Genomic DNA, 24,636 nt, shown 5'->3' with positions numbered 1-24,636 from the left:
AATTTCTCAGGCTACAGAATTTTAGTCGTATTCGGATATTCACTTTTCGGAACAATATATTAATGAGAGTATGATGTAAAAAAATGAAGCAATTTGGTGCAGTCGTCTTTAAGTAATGACCATTTAGGTTTCTTGAACCACGCTGGCCAAATAAAGATCTTAAAAACTTCAAAAAACATCATATCGTAATTTTCAGATATCTCCAAGAATACTGAACCGATTTGTATGATTTTTTCAGAGAAGCTCCTTATTACCTGGCATTATATAGCCCACATGTTATTTTTTTGATAAATTGATCAAAAACAAAATGGCCACCAAAGACATTTCATATGGAAAATGTCGGTCCCCCAAGGAACATCGAAATATCTTTAAAACCAGATCACTAATAATAAATATCGACACGGATTCCAAAACTAGAAGAGTTGTTTGAGAACTTGTGAAAAAATAGTGCAAAAATATTGAAAAACAAAAAAGTTATAACGATTTGAATATTTATTTTGCGGTAAAAAATGAAGCTGCCGGTAGAGGGGTTAATCAAAAGCATCCTCAAGGATAATAATCTATAGAATTATTTCAAATGTTTTGTGGAAATAAATCATTTTATTATCAAATTGCATTAATTTCTAAAAGTGTCCAAAGTAGCTCCTGATTATACAAACGAATCTATAATTCTAATCCGACTCAATTCGGTTTGTCAAACAGATGTAGAATCTGAACCTAGTTGACATCACGATATCTCCCAAAACCGTACTGAAATGTGCTACTTTTCGATACTGATATTAGTGCTGAAATATAGCACTGTTTCTTTAGGTAGGAAAAGTAGGCCGTTATGTTGTCCATTGTCTTAATAAAAAATAGGGTAACCACTATATTTTGAATCTCTATATATTTTGGACCCCCTGGCCAATTTTCCAGCAAATTTCCCAGTTTAAATCGAAAGACCAACTCAATTTGCATGCCATTTGGATAGATAGGACAACTCCGCACTTGCATCAACCGTTTGTACATAGAAAATGTGTTTATTTTATCTGAAATTAATTTAATTTAATCGGTTCATCCATGCAACCGTTGCAACACGTTACACACAGAAATTGAAGCCGTCAGAAATTTTTAAAATGTAAACAAAAACTTTTTTCAAATTTCTGTACTAGTAGCGTAGAATTTCTTCGGTTTTCCATTGTCAATCGATTGATTAGACTATGGGCAAGCATATTTTACAACCAGTGTCGTGGACTTTGTTGCCAAACGATAAAAAATGCCGGGGGTCCAAAATGTATTGGTGTGTCCAAAATAATGAAAAACAGTGCTTCATAATTCAATTATTTTCAACGTTTTTTGAATTACCGTATGGGCATTTTTATCTCGTAGAGGAAGTTTTTCTCTACATTTTGGCATGTTATTTGACTTGATTACGCTGTGCAATTAATTAATTGGGATAAAAAACTAAAATCACTTCCTTAGGGGGTTCAAAATACGACCGTTACCCTATACAGACAATTCGATTGATCTATTGGATTTTTTAAATATTGTGTTGTTCCTGAGTTACAAACCAATCAATGAAAAAATAAATATGATTTAATGTACATAATCGTAAAACCTATGAAACCAAAACTGTGAATTTTGGATCAAGATAATAAACTACATGATTCTGACACCTTTTTTTTTTTTTTTTTGTATGGTTTATGGACAAAAGGTCGAAAAACAAACCCAAACGCCAAAGGTCGAAAGGGCAAAACTTCTAAAATGATTTGCACCGTAGGATTTTTTTCCTTTTACTGAATTTTTGTTCCATCGTCTTCCCTTTTCTTTTGATCTTCGACCTTTTGTCATTTCGACCTTTTTTGTTATGGCCTTCTGTCTTTTCGACCTTTTGTCTTTCAACCTTTTGTTTTTCGACTTTTTTCATAGATTATTTTTACCCAACGTTAGCTTAAATACGTTTCCTCGCCTTAATTGCTTGATATATGAAGCATTTGAAATAGTATTACAGGCAACAAAGTTTCAAAAGAATGTTGCACTAGACCCGCCGATGGATTATTTTGTTTTTAGCAGCAAATGAAAAAGCAGTCAATATTATTCAATAATATTGACACATACATCGAAATCCTCTATCGGAAGTTATTCTAATGCAAAAATATATCTATAAAATTAGGAATTGGTATATCCCATTTAGAAGTGTTTTAGTTTGGTTCAAAAACTACTCTGTAAACTTAACCTCCCCAGCTCTAAATTCAAATATGCTTGCTAAATTCTTACCAATATAAAATTTATGGAAATAATGTATAATTAAATTTTGGGATTTGGGAATACATTTTGAACACCGTCACAAACTGTCAAGCAGTCACCTTGTTTGAATCCTTGTTTGTATCACTTGTTTCTGAATGATTGTAATTACCATACCGAACAATTTACCAAAAATAGCACAATTTGACAATAGTTCAGACAAAACAATTATTTACTACATGTTGCATTGGAATTGGTGCTCTCTTTGTTATAAATTAAATCGTGTGCACGGTGATCAATTTCACCCGACATACTGGCTCGTTCGAATTCAGGTTCAGTTCAGGGAGCTGCTGGCTCTTATCCAGCTGGTTTATTGGCTAACGCTTCTGCTTCATAAGCAGAAGGTCATGGATTCAATCCCAGGCCCGTCCTTTTCCTCGTAACATGTAGTTGTATCTCCTCTCACTTGCTTCTATCTTCCATTCTTAATCTATCACACTCAAACTAATCGTTCATAGCTAGCGTTTGCTAGAACCAGAGACGGGCAAGAAAACGTTTCCCTAACGCTTTCATTCTTCCATCATTATAGCACGCCTTTTCTTACGCCTGATACATAGGCAGTCTGCTAACCACAAAAGCAAACCTCTCTGCCATGCCTTTCCCCTAATCCATGCCAATAATATAACATATATTAACTAGCGTGGATGCAGTCGGACTCCTCGGTCTACAGTGGGCTAGTATAAGTGCGACATCAATTCCTCCCCTTCCCCACATTGGTCTGCATTCTGACGTGGCAGGCGCCATTGTTGTCTTAAAATAGAAGATCACCAGCACTTATACAATGAGGGTGTCTGTTAGTCCCAAACAGTCGTCTGGTTGGTTCCATGTGTAAGTGCAGTTGATCTGGCGATACTTTGCAAGTAAATTTAAATTACAAGCTAGGACATGTTGTTTTCTCTACGTAAAAATAATTGTAGGTGTCATGTAAATATGTTTGAAACTTTGAAATACTCTTCTCCTGTTAGGCTGATACCATAAATTATATTTGTTTGCCGCACCCCCTTCAAAAAATCGAAAATACCGAAGGAAAGAGAAAAGATCTATTATTTTTTAGCCTTGTTAGGTATTTGAAGTTTAAATGTCTAAAAAATCCAGAAGAACGATAATCCAGAAGACGAAACAAAATGATGACTTGTAGACAGAGATTGAATCCTGAGAAAATTGAGAGAATCTCCCACTTAACGCTCTCTGTCTAACAATTAGAATATGCAGCACATTATGAGGGACTGCTACATCGTATACTGTTACAGCTCTGATTATATGTGGGGGATAGCAGTGCATGATAAAACCCCTCTAAATAAGCTCCAAACGACACTATTGCTGTAGGATGTTAGGAGATTTTTTGTCGTGCCAGTGATATAAAACACCCCCAATGGTAAACAAGCGAGAAAAATGGATGTTATCATCGTTCTCTCTTTGGGGCTCTCGTTCGCTGCACTCATTTTTCAACATTTTTATAATTTGCGGTACATTGCCGATCGTGAACCGCTACTGATGGGATGTTTTTCTTCGTTTGCTTTGATCGTGCTTCAAAATCAAATGAAAGCGAATTCTGCAATTCCTGCTTGTAGAGAATAACGTTACTTCTTCATCATTGTTTAAAATAGAATTCAAAATAAAAACTCATAGAATTATATTTTATTTTTGACATTTTATTCTCTATTTGTTTTAATAAAAGTGGTCAAGCAATTAATTATTATTTAATTTAATTCGATCGACGTAAATGCCAAAAAATTTATTTCGAGTATTAACACACAATCTGTACTGCCCATAAAGGCATAACTGTCCCATATGGAAATAGTAAGCATTGAGAAAATTGCGCTCAAAGTTTGAGATTTATCTTCTCATACAAATGTTCATAATTTTCTAGTACTTTTCTGAATGGCATATTTATTTAGCACAACCGCACAGATAACTCATTTCGCTTCTATTGATCAGCAAAAATATAATCCTGAATACAACTCACGTTTTTCAATTGTTATTCGGGTTGAGAGTTCATAAAGAGACTGTTATGCCTTTATTTTTCAATATGTGACTACAACAGCTTAATATTTTTTCGCAACTTTTCCGAACAAAGTGTGTTAGTTTTTATATGCATAGTAAAACATATATAAAAATATGTATGTTGCGACTAAAAAAGGTGTTGGTTCGAAAATCCATATGGGACAGTCACAGACAAACAGACGTAACACTTAGAACAAATCGCGATAAAAATCATAGTCACGAGGACATGTACGCCCAATGCTAAAATCGGTGTGTTTGGCCGATGGACCAACAGATGACGGTAGTGTGCTAACGTCAAAAGCGAACAAAAACGATGTGAGCGCTGCGAGTGGTGGATTGGCCACCTACCATATATTTAAATCGGCCGTTAAAAAGTTAGTCGATCTACATCGATGAGAGTATGACGTCTGTTTGTCTGTGGGACAGTTATGCTTTTATGGGTAGTGTAGTAGATTGAACTCACTTTCATCAGCGTGGTGAGATGACCGAGAAGAATCGGTCGCGACTCTCACTCGCTAGATCAGGGTTTGAGCCCTGGGCAAACTTTTACATCTATTTTGTTAACTTCTCAACCAGATTCTATCGATTGCTAGATCCCGATTTTCAGCAAACAACCAAGTTTTGTACGTTTAAAATATGTAATTTTACACCATGTTTGCCACGGGGCTGATGTGTAGCTAAAATGACGTGATATTACAATTCATTTTTTGCTGCGTATATTTGCTTGAGGGATGCGCTTTCCAAAATCTTACCCACGACTGTAAGCTTCATGATCTGGAATTCAAAAAAAAATCTCAGCTGCTCTCTCCAAATGCTTCTATCCGATGAAGATCGATCATTTTTTAAGATAATAATAAAATTAAAAAAAAATCGTTATATTCACATCGTCGAGTAACAAAATAACTTGTTAACCAGTTTTTTAAGAAGAGGATATATTCAAAGAATAATAATGTACATATAAAGTACATCATAAAGTTCGTTTAGAAGTTTAGATGATCTTCGAAATTCTAGATATTTGCATAACTTCTAATCACAAACAAAAAGATGTATGAAGTCAGCCAATCCGAGTTTCAACTAATAACAATTGATAATTCAGATTTTTCAGAATAAACTTTTGAACAAATGTTATAAAGTTCAAACCCTGCATTTATTTGCGCAAAAGTTGCATTTCGGCAGCATGTCTATTTTATTTGATGATCCTTCAATAAACTCAAAATAAGCTTTCTATAAAATTTGCTTTCGACCAAATGCCCTAGAGCTCACTATGAAACCTTCCAGAGATTCCTTAAGAAATACTTCCAAGAAAATCCACAAAAGATTATTTCAGAGTTCTTGAACAAATTCATTCAGTGGTTTTCATCCAAGATAGAGCTCCTACGCCTTTTCGTCCACGGTTACTCAAAGAAATTGCTCGAAAAAATGCTCGAAGAACTCGTCAATAAATTCGACCGATTCATAATTGAGTACCTCTAGATTTTTTCAGCGAACTTTTCCAGCATCTTATTCGAGAACTGTAACTGTAGTTCTTCCAAACAACTATCAATGAAATCCTCGAGAAAATCCCCATTGAATCCTAAGCGTTTATTTAAGGATCCACATCAGTTAACACTGCAGCAGTTTTTCCAGAAAATGCTATACAAATCTCTGAATTAATTCCTAAAGATATTCTTAGAGAAATTCCTGGTTGAAACCTTCAAGAAAAATCCTGAAGGACAAACGAGAGTCTTGGAGGATGTCTCCATGAAAAATCCATGGAATAATCACCGGGGAAAATTCTGAAAGGCTTATAATTTTCTTGCAAAATATCTAAAAGAATCGTTGAATGAACTACCGATGGAATCTCTGGGGTATCCTTGGAAAAATTAAGATTATATTCTTAAAATATTCAAAACAAAATCTCGCAAAAAATCACTAAAGGACCTATGTACAAATGAGAGATTCTCTCCTCTCTCGCTCTCTTTCGATTATAACAGTGGAATACTAAAGCTTTTGGGAAGTTTTTCACTACAGATCGAAAGACATACATACTTCTTCGTCTTCTTCTTCTTCCTGGCGTTACGTCCCCACTGGGACAGAGCCTGCTTCTCAGCTTAGTATTCTTATGAGCACTTCCACAGTTATTAACTGAGAGCTTACATATACATACAGACATACATACATTTCATACAAAAAACGCAACAGAAGAGGTTAATGTGACTCAGTTATTGATCAAAGAGAAAGTAAACAAAGAGAGCTTCTCATTTGTTCATAGGTCCTTTGGTAATGTTTCGCGAGAAATGTTTGAAGAAATTCCTTGTGAAAATTCTTGGATGCATTTTAATAGGAAAGAATAACAAAATAAATTCTTGCAGAAATCTTAGGATGTGTCGCGAGGAATTCTAAAAAGGTCATATAAATATTCCTAGAGAAATGTCTGGTCTAATTCTATGAAAAATCGAACTGTTTCTCCTAGTTCGTGGTAGGTTTCGTTTTGTTTTCTTGATTCATGTTTGGCGATTTCTGTTGTATCGAAAGAAGTCCTGCTTGACGGTTCTAAATCACAATTCACCTGGATGAGTTCAGACTGTGTGTATATTAGAGTGGTTCAAAAAATCTTTTTTGCTCCACACCACTCATTCGATTCTAGATCAAATTCTGGGTGTCCTCCCAAAATTTGAGTTCATTTGGATGAAAACTGAGACTGCACAAGCCCTTTAAAGTTTATATGGGAATTACTATGAGAAAAGCAACGAATTCATTTAATCGGTCATAGTGTTTGCCCATGTGCTCTTGGGGATTAGAGCTACGTTGATAATGTGAGATACATTCATCAGCTACAACTTTGCCGAAGACCGTTTTCAAATCGGACGCCTCAGTAATTAGTTATTGATTTATATCCAGTCACAAATTCTTCAGCAGTGCTCATTTAACTTCTGAACAGGCAACATTGTTGCACCTGGCGCGAAAGATCGCACGCACAAATCATGGCTACTATGTTTTACTGCATATATCCAGTGATGCCTAAAGAACAGCCCAATAATTATAGCCAAAGTTTCACAACTCATTCAAAAATCAATAACTAATTACTGGGGCGTCCGATTTAAAAACGGTATTCGGCAAAGTTGTAGCTGACTATTGTATCTCACAGTATCAACGTAGTTCTAACCCCCAAGATCACATGGGCAAACACTATGACCGATGAAACGAGTTGCTTGCTTTTCCTATAGTAATTCCCATATAAACTTTTAAGGGCTTGTGCAGTCTCAGTTTTCATCTGAATGAGCTCAAATTTTGGGAGGACGCTCAGAATTTGATCTAGAATCGAATGAGCGATCGAAAAACGATTTTTTGAACCACTCTAGTGTATATAGGGTGCTGGTGCCATTAGTGGACTACCTAAGCTATAAAAAATCATAACAAAATAACGAAAAGCCTTAGCAGAGATCTTTTGGCGTCAACAGAAAGATTTCAACCTCTACTATATGGGAAAAATATAAAAAGAGTGATAAAACTAATTTTTCAACATAAAATCGCTTGAGCCACTATTGGTACACGTGTTCCAGTAGTTGCGCTAGTGCTCCAGTAGTGGACGTTTGGGAATTATACAAGGAATTTTAAACAAAAAGGCAAATTTTTACACAGGTTTAACATTTTTCCATTCAAACAGCAACTAATATCTTTCGAATGAAGCATTAAGAACATCTCTGGGACTTTTCTTCATTTTTATACATCCATTTTAAAATCTGCTTCCATCCGTTGATCCACTACTGGAACACGACGGCAACTATTGGTGCAAGGGAGCAAATTTTTTGCGTAAACTTAATTATTTATATGACTTTTTGATGAAATAAAAAGCTGAAATTTGGCAAATCGACTAAACTAGAGGCGATCTATCCACCAAAAATAGCACATGTCGTTTTTATCGAAAAATGTACGTTTTATTCCATAGTCCAATCTACTGGTACATTACAACCATTGGTACCGGCACCCTACCATCTTTTAGTATAACTAAACATAAAACATAACATAAATACTCAGCGAAACTCTATTGAAGCTGGTTTACTTGAACTCAAATTGATTAGGAACTGTTTTTATTTGATTTGTGACCGAAATTAAACTGCGAAATAGATTGCAAAACAGAATACCGTGTACCCCCGCTAATTTGAATGGTACCATCATCGGGGTTCATTTTTAATTTGAACATCTAGTCACTCTAGAAACGTGTTTCTGGTTACCTCTTTCACTGTTTTGTTTTGACTATGCGCTCCGTTCCACAGCGTTCCATTTCACTTTACTCCGTTCCATGAGCTAAATGACGTTTGAACCATTTTTAATCTGAACGATGTGCAAATTAGCGGGGTATAGATTAAAAAGTGTTCAGATTAAATGTGGTCAAACCAACGGGGGTACCCGGTATATGATCAATGTCTCATTGAAAATGTAAAACTGAACAGAACATGACCGCCAATTTGGTTGATTTCCTTATGAGAGTGAGGTCGATACTGGTTGATGTAGTTTACTGCAATACAATATCCATTCGATTGAAAGGTATTTTCTCGAGTGCGTACTTACAATTTCTCATGTTGAACATTTGCGAAGAAAGCAGCAGAACCGGAACGGCAACTGTGGGTAATCATAGTAATCGGCGAAAAACTGACACAACCCTTACAACTACTTTTTCTTATTATTCGTTCTCTGACTCTCAACCAATAAGGAAGTCAATAAAGCTCATTAGTCGTTAACCCTCAAGTTATTTTTATTACAAAAGGTTATGGGCGACACACGTAAAGAAGCGGTTTATGGAATTCCCCAGTTTACTGGCACCGGCTATGAGAATTGGAAATTCCGGGTTGAGAAGTATTTGAAGTCCGTCGGTCTGTTGGAAGTCCTCAGCAAGGAAGCCCCAACAACTGCAGCAGAATTGGCAAAGTTCAATGAACAGGACTGCAAGGCAACGAATCTAATCATCGCATTTCTTCACGACGACATGCTGGACCTAATCCGGGAGAAAGATACAGCAAAAGATATTTGGAGCACTCTCGAAAACGTATATGCCAAGAAGTCAGTATCGTCCCAAACACTGGTCAGGAAGCAGCTCGCGAAGCTGAAGATGTCTGAAGGAACGTCTGTTAGGGAGCAAGGTCTTTGATGATTTGATCCGACAGTTGAAATCTGCCGGAGCGAAACTAGACGAGTGTGACTTGGTTTCCCAGTTATTTGTCACACTTCCTGAATCGTATGATCCGCTAGTAAACGCATTGGAGAATTTCGGTGATGGCAAGTTAACGTTGGACCTAGTACGTGAACGTCTCTTGGCTGAGGAATTGAAGAAAAGCGATCGAATGATGGATACTCACAAGGAGAAACCTGCAGCGTTCTCTGGTAATAAACAGAAGATACGAAGGTTTACTGGTAAATGCAACCGTTGCCACAAGAAAGGACACATGGCTAAAGATTGTCGAGTGAAGATTCAAGCTGAAGCCAATGTAGCCAGTGGAGGTAAAGCTGTGGCCTTCATGGTCGGTCGGAATGTTTCAACAGAAGCTGTTCGAAGAAAAGTTGTGTTCAAACTTGATTCGGGAGCCAGTGATCACCTCGTCAATGAAAAGAATTGCTTCAAGAAACTCGTGAAATTAGGTCAGCCGATTGTAATTAACGTTGCGAAGGAAACCCAGACAACCAAAATGTACATATAACCAAATCACCTTTTGTTTTATGCGATGCTTATATGTGCAAAGTTTCACGTATAAGATGTCACGAAAAGGCCTTATGCGTACAAAAGTGGAGGCGATTTACGTACATATTTTATATGATGAAACATAGCATGCAATGCGAGAGTGAAGATTTTCTTGCGAATTGGTCTATACTCTTATGCGACTTTATTTATGATAACAAAGTTTATTTGACAGCTGCTACGGATTGATCCGACTTACTTTGTAAAACTATGCGGAACGAAACGAAATGTACATATGAGCTCATAAAATAGCGTTTTATGCGAGGAAACTCATCGATCAAACGATTTCACCCACCATTTAGTGCGGGAGTGATGCAGTTTGTACAAATAAATGACTTTCGTCGTATACTGGTATGCGACTTCTGGTTGTCTGGGAAATGAATCAATTCAAGCTCGGCATAAAGGTAGCATCACTGGAGTCAACAGCTTGGAAGTTCAAGTTACCATCAATGATGTGCTGTACGTACCAGATCTGAGAGCAAACCTTCTTTCTGTGAAGAAACTAGCTAGAGCGGATATCAAGGTAACATTTGGAAGAACAGCGGCGAAATTGGAATATGAAGCTGAAGTGATTGCTGTCTGTCCAATACGAGGCGATTTCTATGAGCTAGATGTCTACTATGAACAAACATCCGTGTACGCTTGTCAAGTGGAAGACACAAATCTCTGGCACCGTAGACTGGGGCATCTGGGAAGCGCAAATTTGAAGACCCTGGCGGGTATGGTAATTGGGATGACGAAACAATCTGAAGATATAGCCTTCTGTGAACCTTGCATATTTGCCAAACAATGCCGAGAGCCGTTCAAAGGTACACGTGTTCGAGCAGCAAGACCGTTGGAACTCATCCATTCAGATGTTTGCGGCCCAATAACACCGGCTGCATGGGATGGTTCGCGCTATTTTGTTTCTTTTATAGATGATTATTCGCATTTTGCTGTAGTATACGTGCTGAAAAAGAAATCTGAAGTTTTCGAAAAATTCAGAAACTATGAAGCAATGGCAACAGCTGCAACAGGGTTGAAAATATCAAAGGTCGTGAGTATTGTTCAAAGCTTCAAGAAGAATTTTATGCGTCCAAAGGAATTCAAGTGGAACCAACGGTAGCCTGTACTCCACAACAAAACGGGGTCTCGGAAAGATTCAACAGAACAATAATCGAGAAGGTCCGTGCCATGTTGACGGAGTCTCATGTACCAAGATACCTGTGGAATGAAGCTGTTCTGTCCGCGACATATTTATTGAATAGAAGCCCGACCAGTGCCTTAAAGGACCAGGTTACTCCGGTGGAGTTATGGACAAATCAGAAGCCCAATATATCGAAGTTGCGAGTATTTGGAAGTAAAGCGTTCGCCTGGATTCCGTCTCAGCTGAGGAAGAAATTAGATTCCAAAAGTAGAATGGCAATAATGATCGGATATGCACCAAGTGGTTACCGGTTGTGGGATATCGAGACAAGGCAACTATTTATCGCAAGAGATGTCAAGTTTAATGAAAACTGTTTTCCGTTTGCTGAAGTACAAGATGTCCAGTCGGCAGTTCCATTGGTTTTAGTACCTTACGATCTTGAAGTCAATTCAGAAACTAAAGAAAATCGTGTTCTCCAATGTATCGAACAAGAGGGGGAAGATCAAACTAGTGACGTCGAACCTGTTCAAGAAAATGAGATACCTTTAGAAATTGAAAGCAGCATCACAGCTCCCTTCGCATTTAGAACACGGTTCCAATCATGATGAAGAATCCGTGAGGCGTAGCGAACGGGAGCGCAGACCTCCGGGTAAGTGGAAAGACTATCTTGTTGGGAGAATCTTTACTGCCGTGCAATATTCTTTAGATTATAACTTGTTGCCTGATCCACCTGAGACGTTTCGAGATGTATCTGGGCGCCCCGATGAGGAACAATGGATGAAAGCGATTCAAGAAGAATTGATGTCGCTCCGTACGAACAACGTTTGGAAATTTGTGAAATGTCCCAGTAACGTTACTCCGTTGAAGTCGAAGTTTCTCTTTCGTGTAAAAGAGGATGCAAATGGAAAACCCGTTCGTTATAAAGCCCGCTTAGTTGCAAAAGGATTTCTACAGCAGGCTGGCGTTGATTATGGAGAAACTTATGCACCAGTCGCGAAATTGGCTACCATCCGTACAGTGCAAGTGTTGGCAGTTGCAGTTTATAGGAAAATGCACATCCACCAGCTTGATGTAAAAACAGCGTTTCTATATGGTGACCTGAAAGAAGACGTATATCTAGCAGTTCCTGACGGTGTGTTAGCCAATTCAAATGTAGTCTGCAAGTTGGAGAAGTCATTATATGGATTAAAACAAAGCCCAAGATGCTGGAATGAAAAACTGAATGAAATACTAATCAAAAATGGGTTCACTCGATCAAGACATGACTATGGACCGATGCATGAGTTCACTAATTTGATGTTTGAGCGGTGCCGAATTCACTCGTTTCCATGGTCACGTAAATAACACGGCACCGCTCAAACGTCAACAAGGGAACTCGTGCATCGGTCCATTGCCTCTACACTAGAAGCACAAGCAATCGAAGAATTTACGTAATTATATATGTTGACGATTTGTTGTTGGTAGCCCGCATAAATGTAAACCATATTAGCACCATTCCCCAGATTATCCACAACCACTTGCAACAGTATCTGAAGAATTTTGTATAACGTCCAAACTAACAATAAATCAACAGTACCACAAGCGATTTTGACAGTTTGGTGAATTGTAACTGGACAAATAACAATATGGGGAATAGGCGGTTAAGTTATGTAACCATAAAAAATCGTCGATTTTCACGAACAAAATTTTTCGTTGACAGTTTGCCAATTGGTAGCTTTATCATCCATTTTTTGACCAATTAACTGTTAGGGAAATTGTTTCAAAACAGTTCACCCATAAAACTGAAGAATGAATACGTAATAATTGTTTTATTGTGCGATATGGTATTTTTACCCAACACTATATTGTTCATTCATGCTAATACCATACAAAATGAAAAAAACAATGATACAAGAAAATAAGTGCACATAAATTGCGCTTCAATTGAAAACATGTACAAGTATAACTTAGTCAGTTAATGATAGTTAATTAAATTAAATAACTACCTGCACAATTTCTATTTGAAGGGCTATAAAATTACACGTATTTTTTTGTTTCATTGCGTCTTATATGGATTTGATTTTTTTTTAATTTTTAATGAACATTAAAATTTTACACTTTAACTTGTTTAGCAAATAAAATCACAATTTTTGTTTCTAACAATTTTCATGACACTCCTGCTCCGGTGGATCTTTCATTATCAGGAAATTGGTTGCTTCCATTCCCGAGCCAAAACTAAGCCCAAGACTGAAGCAATTAGGCAGCACCATGTTATCCTCGAAGATGACTTTCCTCTTGCGGTTGGGACACTCGTTTCTCTGCTGTCTGGTCTTTTCTCTTCCAAAACCCGAGTAAAGGTCAGTCAGCGGCGCTGGGATCGTTTAATTTTGTGGCAGCCTAAGTCGGTGACCATCTCCATATCACACTTCCTTTGGGAGAAAGCCTTTATTAGGTCACGCACCACAAGTCGGTTTGATAAAATATAACTCACCTTCAATGCACTGCACGGTGGAATGTTGACAATTTTGAAGAAAACCGAGAATCTCCGTCATTTTCCTGGTGTTTTTTTAAATTTTCAATGAAACCGCCAACATTTGTGATGAAGCGATTTTTTTTCCTTTTTTTCACTACAATGTTTTGATCCATCAGAGAGGTCGGCAAAGTATACACGCTAAAAAAAACTATCAAAGACTTTGACACTTTTTCGTACAGAAAAAGAATTTATGTTGACCGCACATATTTTATGTTTCATTTTGGAGAAGAAAAATTGTATTATTTCCATTATTTGTGTGGAGTTGTGTAAAACGTGGTACAATGTTTTTTGCTCTGTGTTCGTATGTACATAGATACAGAGTACATTTTTTTGTAGCGTGCATAAAAATTCTCCAAGTAATATATAGTGAAATGCAGATATGTATGTTGTGTTGCAAAAACTGTTACACAGAATGTTATTTTACGTTTTCACTGTTTCTCACCTGATACAGTTTAACAACTTCTGGACACTGTAGGTTATTGTAACTATTTGGGATAGATTAATTTAACGATTTTTTATAGTGTTAAGTTGCAGATTTGATATTGTTCAACATATAAACAACAGTTTGTGATATATTAACTATATCAGTTACAGAATACATACTGTTTGAACTGAAAGCCAAGTTGTATTTTTCTATGCGGGAGGAAACGATCTTTTGCAATTTGATGAAATCAAGAAAATTTTATCGCAGAAATTTGAATTGTCGGACTGTGGTGAAATCAAACATTTTCTCGGAATCAAGATATCTTACAAGAGAGAAGACCGCACTATGGAGTTATCGCAAGTAGCAGGAATCAATCGAGTGCTGGAGAAATTTGGACTGAAGGATTGCAATCCCGTCAAGAATCCAATTGAGAAGGATACTACTCTGGTAACTGAATCAAGAGATTGTCCTGGTCATCCATATCGCGAACTGTTGGGAAGTTTAATGTACTTGATGCTTTGCGTAAGACCTGACATTTGTTATGCAGTTGGTTACCTGGGCAGATTCCAGCAGAAACCACAAGACGTACATTGGCAGATGCTAAAAAGAATTGTTCGTTATTTGAAGGGAACAAAAGCTCTAGTACTCAAATTCAAGCCAAGAAACAATGAAGTTCCATTAACAGGTTACGCTGATGCTGATTGGGCGTCGGATAAAACAGATCGAAAATCTGTAAGCGGTTATGTATTTGAAGTATACGGTTCTGTAGTGTCCTGGAGCAGCAAAAAGCAGCAGACCGTTGCAACATCATCGAGTGAAGCTGAGTATATAGCTTTAAGTGCTGCTACATCTGAAGGCCTGTGGCTGAAGGGAATTTTGGAAGATTTAAAGGAGATCGATGAAAAAGATTCGTTTGTTATTTTTGAAGACAATCAAGGTTGTATAGCAATGTCCAAGAATACCGAGTGCAAACGTGTCAAGCATATAGACATTAAGCACCATTTTATTAGAGATCATATAAACAACGGTACACTGAAGGTTGAACCTATTGGGACCACCGATCAATTAGCAGATATCTTCACTAAAGGTTTGGATGCTGGACGCTTCAAGATTCTGAGGTCCCGTTTAGGATTGGCTGATTAAGAGGGGGTGTTGGTAATCATAGTAATCGGCGAAAAACTGACACAACCCTTACAACTACTTTTTCTTATTATTCGTTCTCTGACTCTCAACCAATAAGCAGAGTTGCTCGCTGTCACTATCAACGCTTAAAATTTGCTGATTTCTACAGGCCGACTGCGATACTATTGGGATCAATCTACTCATATCAATATCATGCTGTCTACTCCATCACAAGTGCATTTATGGCGATAGACTAAGGATATCAGTGATGGGTTAAATTTAGCCTTAAATTAAGCAGTTTAAGTGGCAATTTATCAGTACGATATTTTTGACAGTGTTGCAGATAGGTTGAAACTATTTGTTGGTCATCGAAAAACAGTAATAGCATGGATAATTACTACGTGATCACTCATTCCGCAGTGATTATGATCTTGAGTGCGATGTCGCATCACTGCTGTTGGTTGTCAAATCAAAGTGATATTGATAGCTCGCAAGTGATAGTGATAGTTTTAGACCATCAGCCATCAGCTGATATGATTGATATTAAGCAACTCTGCCAATAAGGAAGTCAATAAAGCTCATTAGTCGTTAACCCTCAAGTTATTTTTATTACAAAATCAACGGTAAGAACCGAAGGTTATTTCCACAAGCTGATAAAAAATTGTACACTTTTTCCGACGAAATAGTGTTGAGCAAATCAAGCTTAGTTTGAGTTTTTACCAATCAAATATGCATTTAAAACTAGGATGAGTAACAACCCATGTTTCGCAACTAAAAATGTATTGTTTTCAATCAATCTTTGATTTTTATTATTGCAGAGAAGAAATGGTGAAAAATTTCAAAAAAAGTATTAAGTCGAAACTTATAATCTTATCTTAAAAGCCCATTATAGTGAACCTATATCAATCCCAAGGAAACTTAAAATCCAGAAGCATAAATCATTGTGATTTGGCATAATTTGACGTCAACAAAATTTTAATTCCTATACCTGTTTCTCACAACCACGTGCTTCGCCATCGAAACCCGACCGTATCGCAAACCCTACCCTACCTAGAGGACCAGAGACCTAGAATCAGCATCTTCCCCACAGAACGACAATCACACCCAATCAAAACACAACAAAACGTTTCGCGAGCGAGTCCCGCAGAGAGAGAGCCGATCGCGATCGTGATCGTCCGTCGTGAGAGAGCGAGAGATTCTTCAGAATGTAGGAAAAACAACAATCAACTCACTCACACAAGTGCAATCGCACATATGATGGGTATGTGAGGCGAGTAGCAGAAAAAAAAAACATCAACACCAAATAAAACTCCATATCAACAGATCACAAAGCGGCAGAACTTTATGCAGAAAAAAAAGCTTGGGATAATCCACCAAACAGTCAGAATTTGATTATTTGAGAATATATTTTATTTTTACTATCATTTTGACGAAGTTATAACCAGTGCTGTTAAATGTCATGGATATCACGATACTTTGACATTTGAATATCGCTAATATCACTCTTCCGCATGAAAATGTCATCGTTAATATCTGTTCCCGTGACCAATTTTACTTAAATTACAATAGTTTTGTCACGCTAGTTGATATATTTTATCGCGTTTAATTGGAAGGCTTAGGCACAAAGAGGCATTACGGAGCCGAAACCATTTCACGTGCGTGCCATTTTACTTTAACTTGTTATCATCAACATTTTTCAAAACTTTCGTTATTTACAAATGTGCTTCGAACAGTTAAGACTCAGGAAAAAATCAATTTGTTACGGTTTTTATGCATTTTAAACTTAATATTGATAGAAATTGATGTATGTTCAAATCAAGGCGAATGAAGCTCAGAATTTGGATCGCCATATGTACCTACAATGATAAGAGAATTAGAGAATCTAAAGCCTTTCAGCAAAATCTAGTTGAACAGGAAAAACGGCAAAAATCCATTCGTTCGCACTTTGACAGCGTGTGTGAGGGGAAAATAGTTAGGCATCCCTACTCCGGTCCGGATCGGATGACCCGCGCTCCTGAGCGATTTTGTCAGAGAGAGCCAACTAAAACGACAAGAGAGCGAGAGCCAATGCCCGAAACTCTCGCGGCGGTCCGCATTCGGGTAGACAAACGAAGTCCGCGCTGAGCTCAACAAAGTCAGCGCTTGCTTTGGCATATCGACGCATCGTTCCAGGCAGACTCGATTCAGTTTTGAAACGAGCGGCGTACAGAGTAGAGGTAGCCTAACTTTGAATCACCCCCCGTCGTCATATACTGTACTGTAGCAGAAACCAACCAACAAGAATAGTGTTGTGAGAAGCTCTTCCAGTCCCAACCAAATAAAAAAGGAATCAGTCTGTTTTTTGTGAAACGCGAAAGTTCTCGCGGTAGAACACTGAAACTGACTGAACCGTTTTGGGATCTCAGAGACTGACAAACAGAATCGTTGATTTCGCGCGTTGAAGTATTGCGATAGTTTGTTTTTTGTAACGTTCGTGATTCGCTTGTTGAGCTTACCTGGCTAATCCGTTCCGCCTCCGCGAGATTCGAAACCCCAACCCCAGAGGTATCACACAGAAACGCACATCGAGCATCCACATTCGTTGAAAACGTACGTAGAGTTTTGTTGTTTGCCTAGAGTGAGCGTTGAAAACGAAAGTTTGTTCTGGATTTTAGTGAGTCGGTTCAAGAGTTCACCGATAGAACAAACTTTCCCCGCCTAAGAACGTGAAGGCAAGAGAATTTTCAAGTCGCGAATTAGGACCAAGTGAAATTTTTGTTGTTTGTGCGCTGAGTGATCGAATCGAATTGAAATTGAAAGTGATTACTGATTTCTTTCTTTTTTTCTTTGCAGAAAAAGAAGAAGAGTGGTTTTGGTATGCGAAAATAGAAGAGAAGATCGAAGCATAAAATCGAAAGAAGAAATTTAGAGCAATAGCAGTGTTATAATAGTACCAACGCAGTGTGAATCGAAAATCGTTCTTTGCAGCTTGGCAACAGATAGTGCATTTTCAACATCGAGATAACAAAGCAATACAAAGCAAGCGTTTGGAAAAAGAAGTGATCGACCAGTGAATAAATAAAAAAAAAAAACGGAGAAGAAATTGCGTACGACAAGTGAAACGGTGCTTCCTGTCCTTTTTTTCGACGTTTCGAAAAACAAAACGAAGCGAGAATTGACCGACCGTCATTCGTGATATCGCCCCCTTTGCAAAAAAATAAACATCTGAATCCTAGCAGGCGTTGAACAGAAGATAGAAACTGCCGCCACGATAGCTAGAAATCCACGGAGAATGTCTACCGCGATAATGCACACCGGGGCGTTCTACGACTTTGGTGATTTTACATTGAAGGTAAGTTCACTTCGAATGAAAGTCAATCTAGTAGGTGAGGACTGTAGAATCGGGTGTCGTCGCCTTCTGTGATTCGAGCGTTTAAATCGCCCAATCAAAATCCGATTTTGATTACGAGGGCGTGAAACTCACGGCACACTGCGCATGATCGGCGATAGAATTTCTGCAACCTGTTGCCTTCGAGAACCGTTGAAATCTTTCGATCAGATTGGCACTCGCTGCCTGTACTGATGGGATGATGTTGGGATTCTACCGAAGTGAGTGATCCACTGACTCTAGGTAGCAGTTGGGTATTATCCTCCGGCTTGAAATTCCTGTCAGTTGCCCTTCAAGTGATATTCTCTCGAGTTGGTTTTCCCGTCCTCCTCGTTCCGCCTTCCCGAAACACTTCACCGACCACCAGTAATCGAAATAATTCTGGATGACGTTCATGACGAATGAGTATGTTCAAGACTCAAGAGCGAGTCAACAAGCGAGATATTTTTAGACTATCATTCGAACAAAAGATTGTTCGTTTCGTTCGTTCGCTCGTTTGTGGGTGATGATAACCTGAAGGCACTCAAAGCCAGTGAAGTGTCCGGCTTTTTGTGGACTTTCCAGGAATTGAATTAGCAGCACTGACTGGATTTGAGTGGGACTTGCTCGATACCAACCAAATGACCATGTAGACTCGAAGATTGAGTTGGTGTTGGAGAATTATTTGCAAACACGCAATAATCTCATCGGTTGTGTTATCAGCGCCAGTGTGGGGAATTATTACTCATTTCGGGTGACGGCAATTTGCTAGAGGGGGTCAATCATTTTGGCAAACAATAACGTGTTAGATAACACTCTCTGGATGGTGAATTGCGTCGTTCTACCTGGAGCTGGGCACAGCTGTCATCAGACAATGGGACTATTTGATGTGCTTCAACATAATCAAATATTGTTATCTTTTGATTTATTTTAAATTTGCACAACACTATTGAAAGTTCTTTATATTCGAAAGTAGGTCAGAATGCATTCAAGAACAGACTTATGTCTCCATGAGAAGATGTTGGACAACTGAAAGTCACATCATGTTCTGCAATTTTTAATCGAGAGCTTCTATGGACAGTGTGCTAGTTTATGATCCGATTATCTTTTTTTCTGATGATATGACAGCATCGCAACGAAAGGTTTTTTTGCGCTTTTTTCTGAAAATTCATAATTACTTCGCGAAACCCCTTTGTTTACTATGAATATCTTAAGCTTTGCAAAGGGGGCGAATATCTAAAACAAATCTTCAGAAACTACATCAGGTGCAGCTTCAGGACATGTACTATCGAAATGCAGTCGAGGCTTCACGACTCGATATTCTATTCTATGGATTATTCTAACTCGATGGATTATTCGGTCCGTTCAAATTTTCATACATTGTGCTCTGCATAAGTCGCTAGTTCTATAACTCGATGCTTACTCTAGTCGATGCCACGTTTAAGGTGAATTTATTTTAAAAACTCGATATCTATTCAAAAACTTTCTTATTCAGTGAACTTTAGTCAACTTATTATATGAGAGTCAACTAAGAATTGGAATATACAATGAAAGTGGAAAAACATGAAAATGAAAATATTGATTGTTAGTAAAAATGACAAGATTTTTCGAGCTCTTTTTTAACATGTTGTCAAAAACTATGTTCCATAGTATTACAAAAAACCAGTGGCGATTCCCTAACCTCAAATCTACCTGTTCCACGATTAGAAATTCTTGAACTTCAGCAACAAATTTGTATCTAATCAGTAGAGATTTGTTAGAAAGCACGATTTTAATCATAAACTTTTTGATTTATAATCTAAATTTGTCGAAATAGTCATTTTTAGAGTCGTAGAACAGGTAGAAAGTGAGGTTACGAGTCGCCACTGCAAAAAACAAATATTGCTTATTTACAGAAGTGATCATAGCACAAAATGTTAACATCATTTCAGATGAACACTCTGGTGGTTCGAAAAATTAGTTTTTCTACACAATGATCAATCCATTCTAGGTAAGATTCTTAGTGTCATCAAAAAAAAAATACAAATATCTATAGAATTCCGATAGATACTCTGAACCCTCACTGGTAATATATAAGTTTAATGAGAGTTTCGAAACGCTTCAAAATTTCACATTACAGTGGAGAAATTCTACTAGAAAATCTAGGATTAAAGAGAACATTTTTAGGTTGCGGTAGCAGTTATACTCAATTCCAGTAGAAAATCTCAAACTGATTAGCTATTTTTTCAAAATGTAAAAGCAACAACCAGATCTTGATTCGTAAATGCTTGCTCGTTGCATACTTGATTTGGACGGGGTGAAATTAACATTGCTATTAAGGATTTTCCTAAATTGTCTTTGTCTTGTTGAGATTGTTATTGAAAACTGAAAATATATTCCAAACAATGAATGTTCTCCAAAAAAATCATCGGTATTTAGAAGTGTGGTAATATTTTAGATAGTGTAATCATGGTTACTTTAACTTTACCGCAATACTTTTTTGAGCAGCAGGCCAAATTATTGAAACCATATAGTACGGTACAACCCTTCCGGAAATTTATGAAAATCAGTCAAGGGATTGTTGTCTTGAAAATTGAATGATATTTTGGTGAAAATTGAGATCTCTGCTACTGTGCAATTTGTACAAGATTTTGTGAAAACATCTCCCAGGATTTTGTGATAACATTACACAGAGTTAAAACCATGCCAAACTTTAGCTCTAGATTCTAAAAAAAATCTTGCCATAAAACCTGTGTGAACGATGTCCACGATTTTGCAATAATCCTAGGGTCTCGCCAAATAACTTGTTGAAATAAAGTTCTGAATTTTGTGGAATCTGTAATAACCTTGCTAAGAGTTTCATCAGGACCTCGTCCAAAATTCTAACTTACAATCCTGCCACAGAATCTGCAAGGGTGTCCAAAATTTCATCATAATCCCACCCAGAAATATGTGGAAACCATGCTTTGAACATTGTGAGGATTACGGCCCGACGACATACTGCGTAAATTTCTTGCAGGATTGGGTAAATCTAAAAAAACTTCTAACATAATTCTGTGAGACTCCAATCTATGATTTAGTGAGGATATGTTAGATTCATTTGAAATTCTCTCGCAAATTTGTAAGCCTTGGTCTTGCGAAATTTAACCTTCAAGTTGTTGGGAGGTACGGTCAACCAACTGATTGATGCCTACAATAAAATAAAGAGTTCTTCATTATTAAATATAACAAAAACGAATTAAGATTATTCCCGTAAATTCAAACAAAAATTTTCATTTGATTGACAGAAAAAAGGAAAAAATGAAATTTAACGGTTCGTCAAAACATGCTGAGGATATATTTCCATGTTTCAGTTCAGTGCACAGTGGTTCCCCCATAGGTCATAAATCCAAAAATTTTACTTCAATAAAATCGTGATATGTTTTCAATGATATCATGTCAAATACTTATAGAACAAGGTTCCATAATTGTTTTAGCTGAACTCTTGCATTTACGTTTTGATATGGTTCTCTTAAGTGAGATGTGTTAAGTGGAGATATAAAGAATAGAAATCTAAACATTTTTAACACTTTCATTACGTTGTCAGAAATTTTAACGAAACTTTACAAGTACGCTATCAGTGGCACTGGGGTTCCCAATAAGGTTTAAACCGATCTCTATGAAAAATAAAGTTTGCATATTTTGTTTGCAAACTAGATCGGTGATATACAGCCTAAATTTGAAAAAAAAACTCGAAATTCTAGAAACATTCACTAATAATCACTGGTAATCGTTTTTGTATCGTATGTTCAGTTTACCAAAGCATAACTTGATTAACAACAAATAATATCTGTCAAATATCCTAATTTTGAGTTTTAATTTTAAAATCATAGTAGGCTGCTCTACAATACACGTAGATAACCTTTATTGTACAGCTTCTGCGAATTCGTTCACTCTTGTAGTACATGTAATAAAGCTGAAATCATGTTGAAATTACTCAAGGGGGTAAAAACCATAGCACCTGCCCCTTTTATCAGAAGAAATGATTTACATGTAGAACACGAATACGTATCAAATTGCATAAATTTATGACCAATTTACCGACTTTCGTATTTAAGACCGCTCTCCTATGTAGCTGAAACCACTGTGCGGTGGTGGTAGTCACCGTTTGTCAAATTTTTATAGCATATTTTTTATGGTAAGCGTAAAAATCTGGACTGAAAAAAACGATAATGCCCTCTGCTCTAAAACGGCTTTAAATTAGTTAATCCGATCTCATTTAATGCATAAAAAGCTGCCAATTGCTGTCAGTTGAGCTCGAGTTCTTTAGAATCGCGTTATTTTATGCAATTTCGTGAACAAAATTGAATGTACCGTTTCGTTTGAAATTACGAACAGACGCATATTTAGAAAACCCCTAGGGGGCCGCAACGACTTCTCATGTGAGAAAGTATCGTTTTTCTTAGGGAATGCCCATTTTCGGTGAAACGTCGAAACTATGGAAGTTCAATTCTGACGACTACCATAAGTCAAAAGAAACCAAGACTTTAACTGAACATCAGGAGTTAAGTAATTTTTATAAGTTCATGGTTATATTAAGTAGAAGCACCATTTATGCATTGCAAATTAATCAAAAAAAAAATTGATGTGAGCTTGTTACTAGGAGGTTCATTTCGATCAATATCACCCCGCTGATCAATGATACCCCATTTTACGGCAACTGAAAATGAATGAAAATGTTTTAGCCTCAGAATTTGTTTACTCATACAACTATCCTTACGACAAAACTTAAACGCAATCAATCAATCTATCATTTAGTTTTGCACGTAATTTAAACTGAGTGAGTTGTGATTTCCGAACAATATATTTTGAAAAATTCGACTCAGTGCTGTAAACATTCGACACTTTGCGTGACATTCGTTTCGATGCCATAGTCAGCAATCACGACACGAGCTGTAGAATGAACGTCGACAAACACAAAAAAATGTAAATTTAATGTCGTGTGACACGATGACATTAGCATAAATCATAAGTTTTGCATATAATCCATGCATCGGATCATCAACAACATGAATAGTTTAATCTTGCCTGTTATGTTGAATGTGACACACATACAGTGAAAGCAGAACAGAAACAAACAAAACCGTAATGATTCTTCTTCTTCTTCTAATATCGTGGTCAGTGGCATTCAATTGACATTTTTCTTTTCGACATTCGTTTGATCGCTCGTGTTGTGCATGTTTAACCCGTATAGGCCTGAGGGAAAGAAAAATTACTAAAACTCTCACCGCTCAGCGAATACTTGAGGGATTTCAATTATTTGTTGTCAGTATACTCGTACACATATCTAGTTTCTGAAAGTGGTCAAAGGATTGCGGGAATGTTCCTGTGGCCGGAGTTACTGCGGTAGATCACTGGGTCAGGTCGGATGACAATGGTTCTGTGCTTCTGTGCCCCTGGAGGTAGGCGAATTTCAAGTCACAAATAATTTTCGGAGTCGGTTATAATGTGGCCACTATATCAAGGAGTTTTAAGAAAAACGCATCAGCGTAAACCTTCTGATAATCGATTAAATTGAAAAATTATGTCAACTGCTTTTGATTGATCATACAAATGACCATTTTCCGGTCCCTGGGATAACATTTATGATAAAATGCACGATTTGTATCTTTACATCTGTGTCAAGCTTATGGGAACGCATTTTAGTGAACTATTATGTTCGATCTTTAATTTTTGAAATTTGAAACGGTTTAGTATCTAACAAATCTAGAGCCGGCTCTTAAGGACATTAAGTCCGATTTGCCGCATCTGGTACACTCTAAATGGTGAAAAACTATTAATTTATAATGTTGAATATCAGATCTTAATGGTTTATGCAAATTAAAATGATTGCCATTGGAAATAAATAAAGATAACTTGGCATGTCCCAAAAAATCGCTTTTTTCTACCCGACTTGACCCAGTAACCCACCGCAATAACTCCGGCTACAGGAGTATTTCGGAGTTCCTCCGGCCACTTCTAGAAACTAGATATGTGGGCCAGTATACTGACAAAAATAAATATTTTAATCCGTTAAGTATTCGCTGAGTGGTAAAGGTTTTAGTATTTTTGCTTTCACTCAGGCCTATACGGGTTAAGGGAAGCATTG

General features: G+C 37.2%; 1 protein-coding gene across 5 annotated transcripts in view; it reads left to right on the top strand.

Annotated features, from left to right (window-relative positions):
- Positions 1-17,289: 17,289 nt before the first annotated feature.
- Positions 17,290-24,636, top strand: part of LOC5574190 (protein TIS11) — a 118,133-nt gene continuing 110,786 nt past the window's right edge. The window contains exons 1-2 of one of the 5 annotated variants that reach the window (XM_021851793.1): positions 17,290-17,400; positions 18,017-18,515. In XM_021851793.1, the coding sequence (XP_021707485.1) occupies positions 18,456-18,515 (60 nt within the window). In that variant the 5' untranslated portion in view covers positions 17,290-17,400; positions 18,017-18,455. Of the gene's footprint in view, positions 18,516-24,636 lie in introns of all 5 variants that reach the window. The other 4 variants (XM_021851794.1, XM_021851792.1, XM_021851791.1 and 1 more) reach the window with 4 other exon arrangements.

This window comes from Aedes aegypti, chromosome 3 (genome assembly GCF_002204515.2).
Source record: "Aedes aegypti strain LVP_AGWG chromosome 3, AaegL5.0 Primary Assembly, whole genome shotgun sequence".
NCBI lineage: Eukaryota > Metazoa > Arthropoda > Insecta > Diptera > Culicidae > Aedes > Aedes aegypti.
Note: the sequence above shows the minus strand (reverse complement) of the source record. Positions and strands in the feature narration are given on the sequence as shown.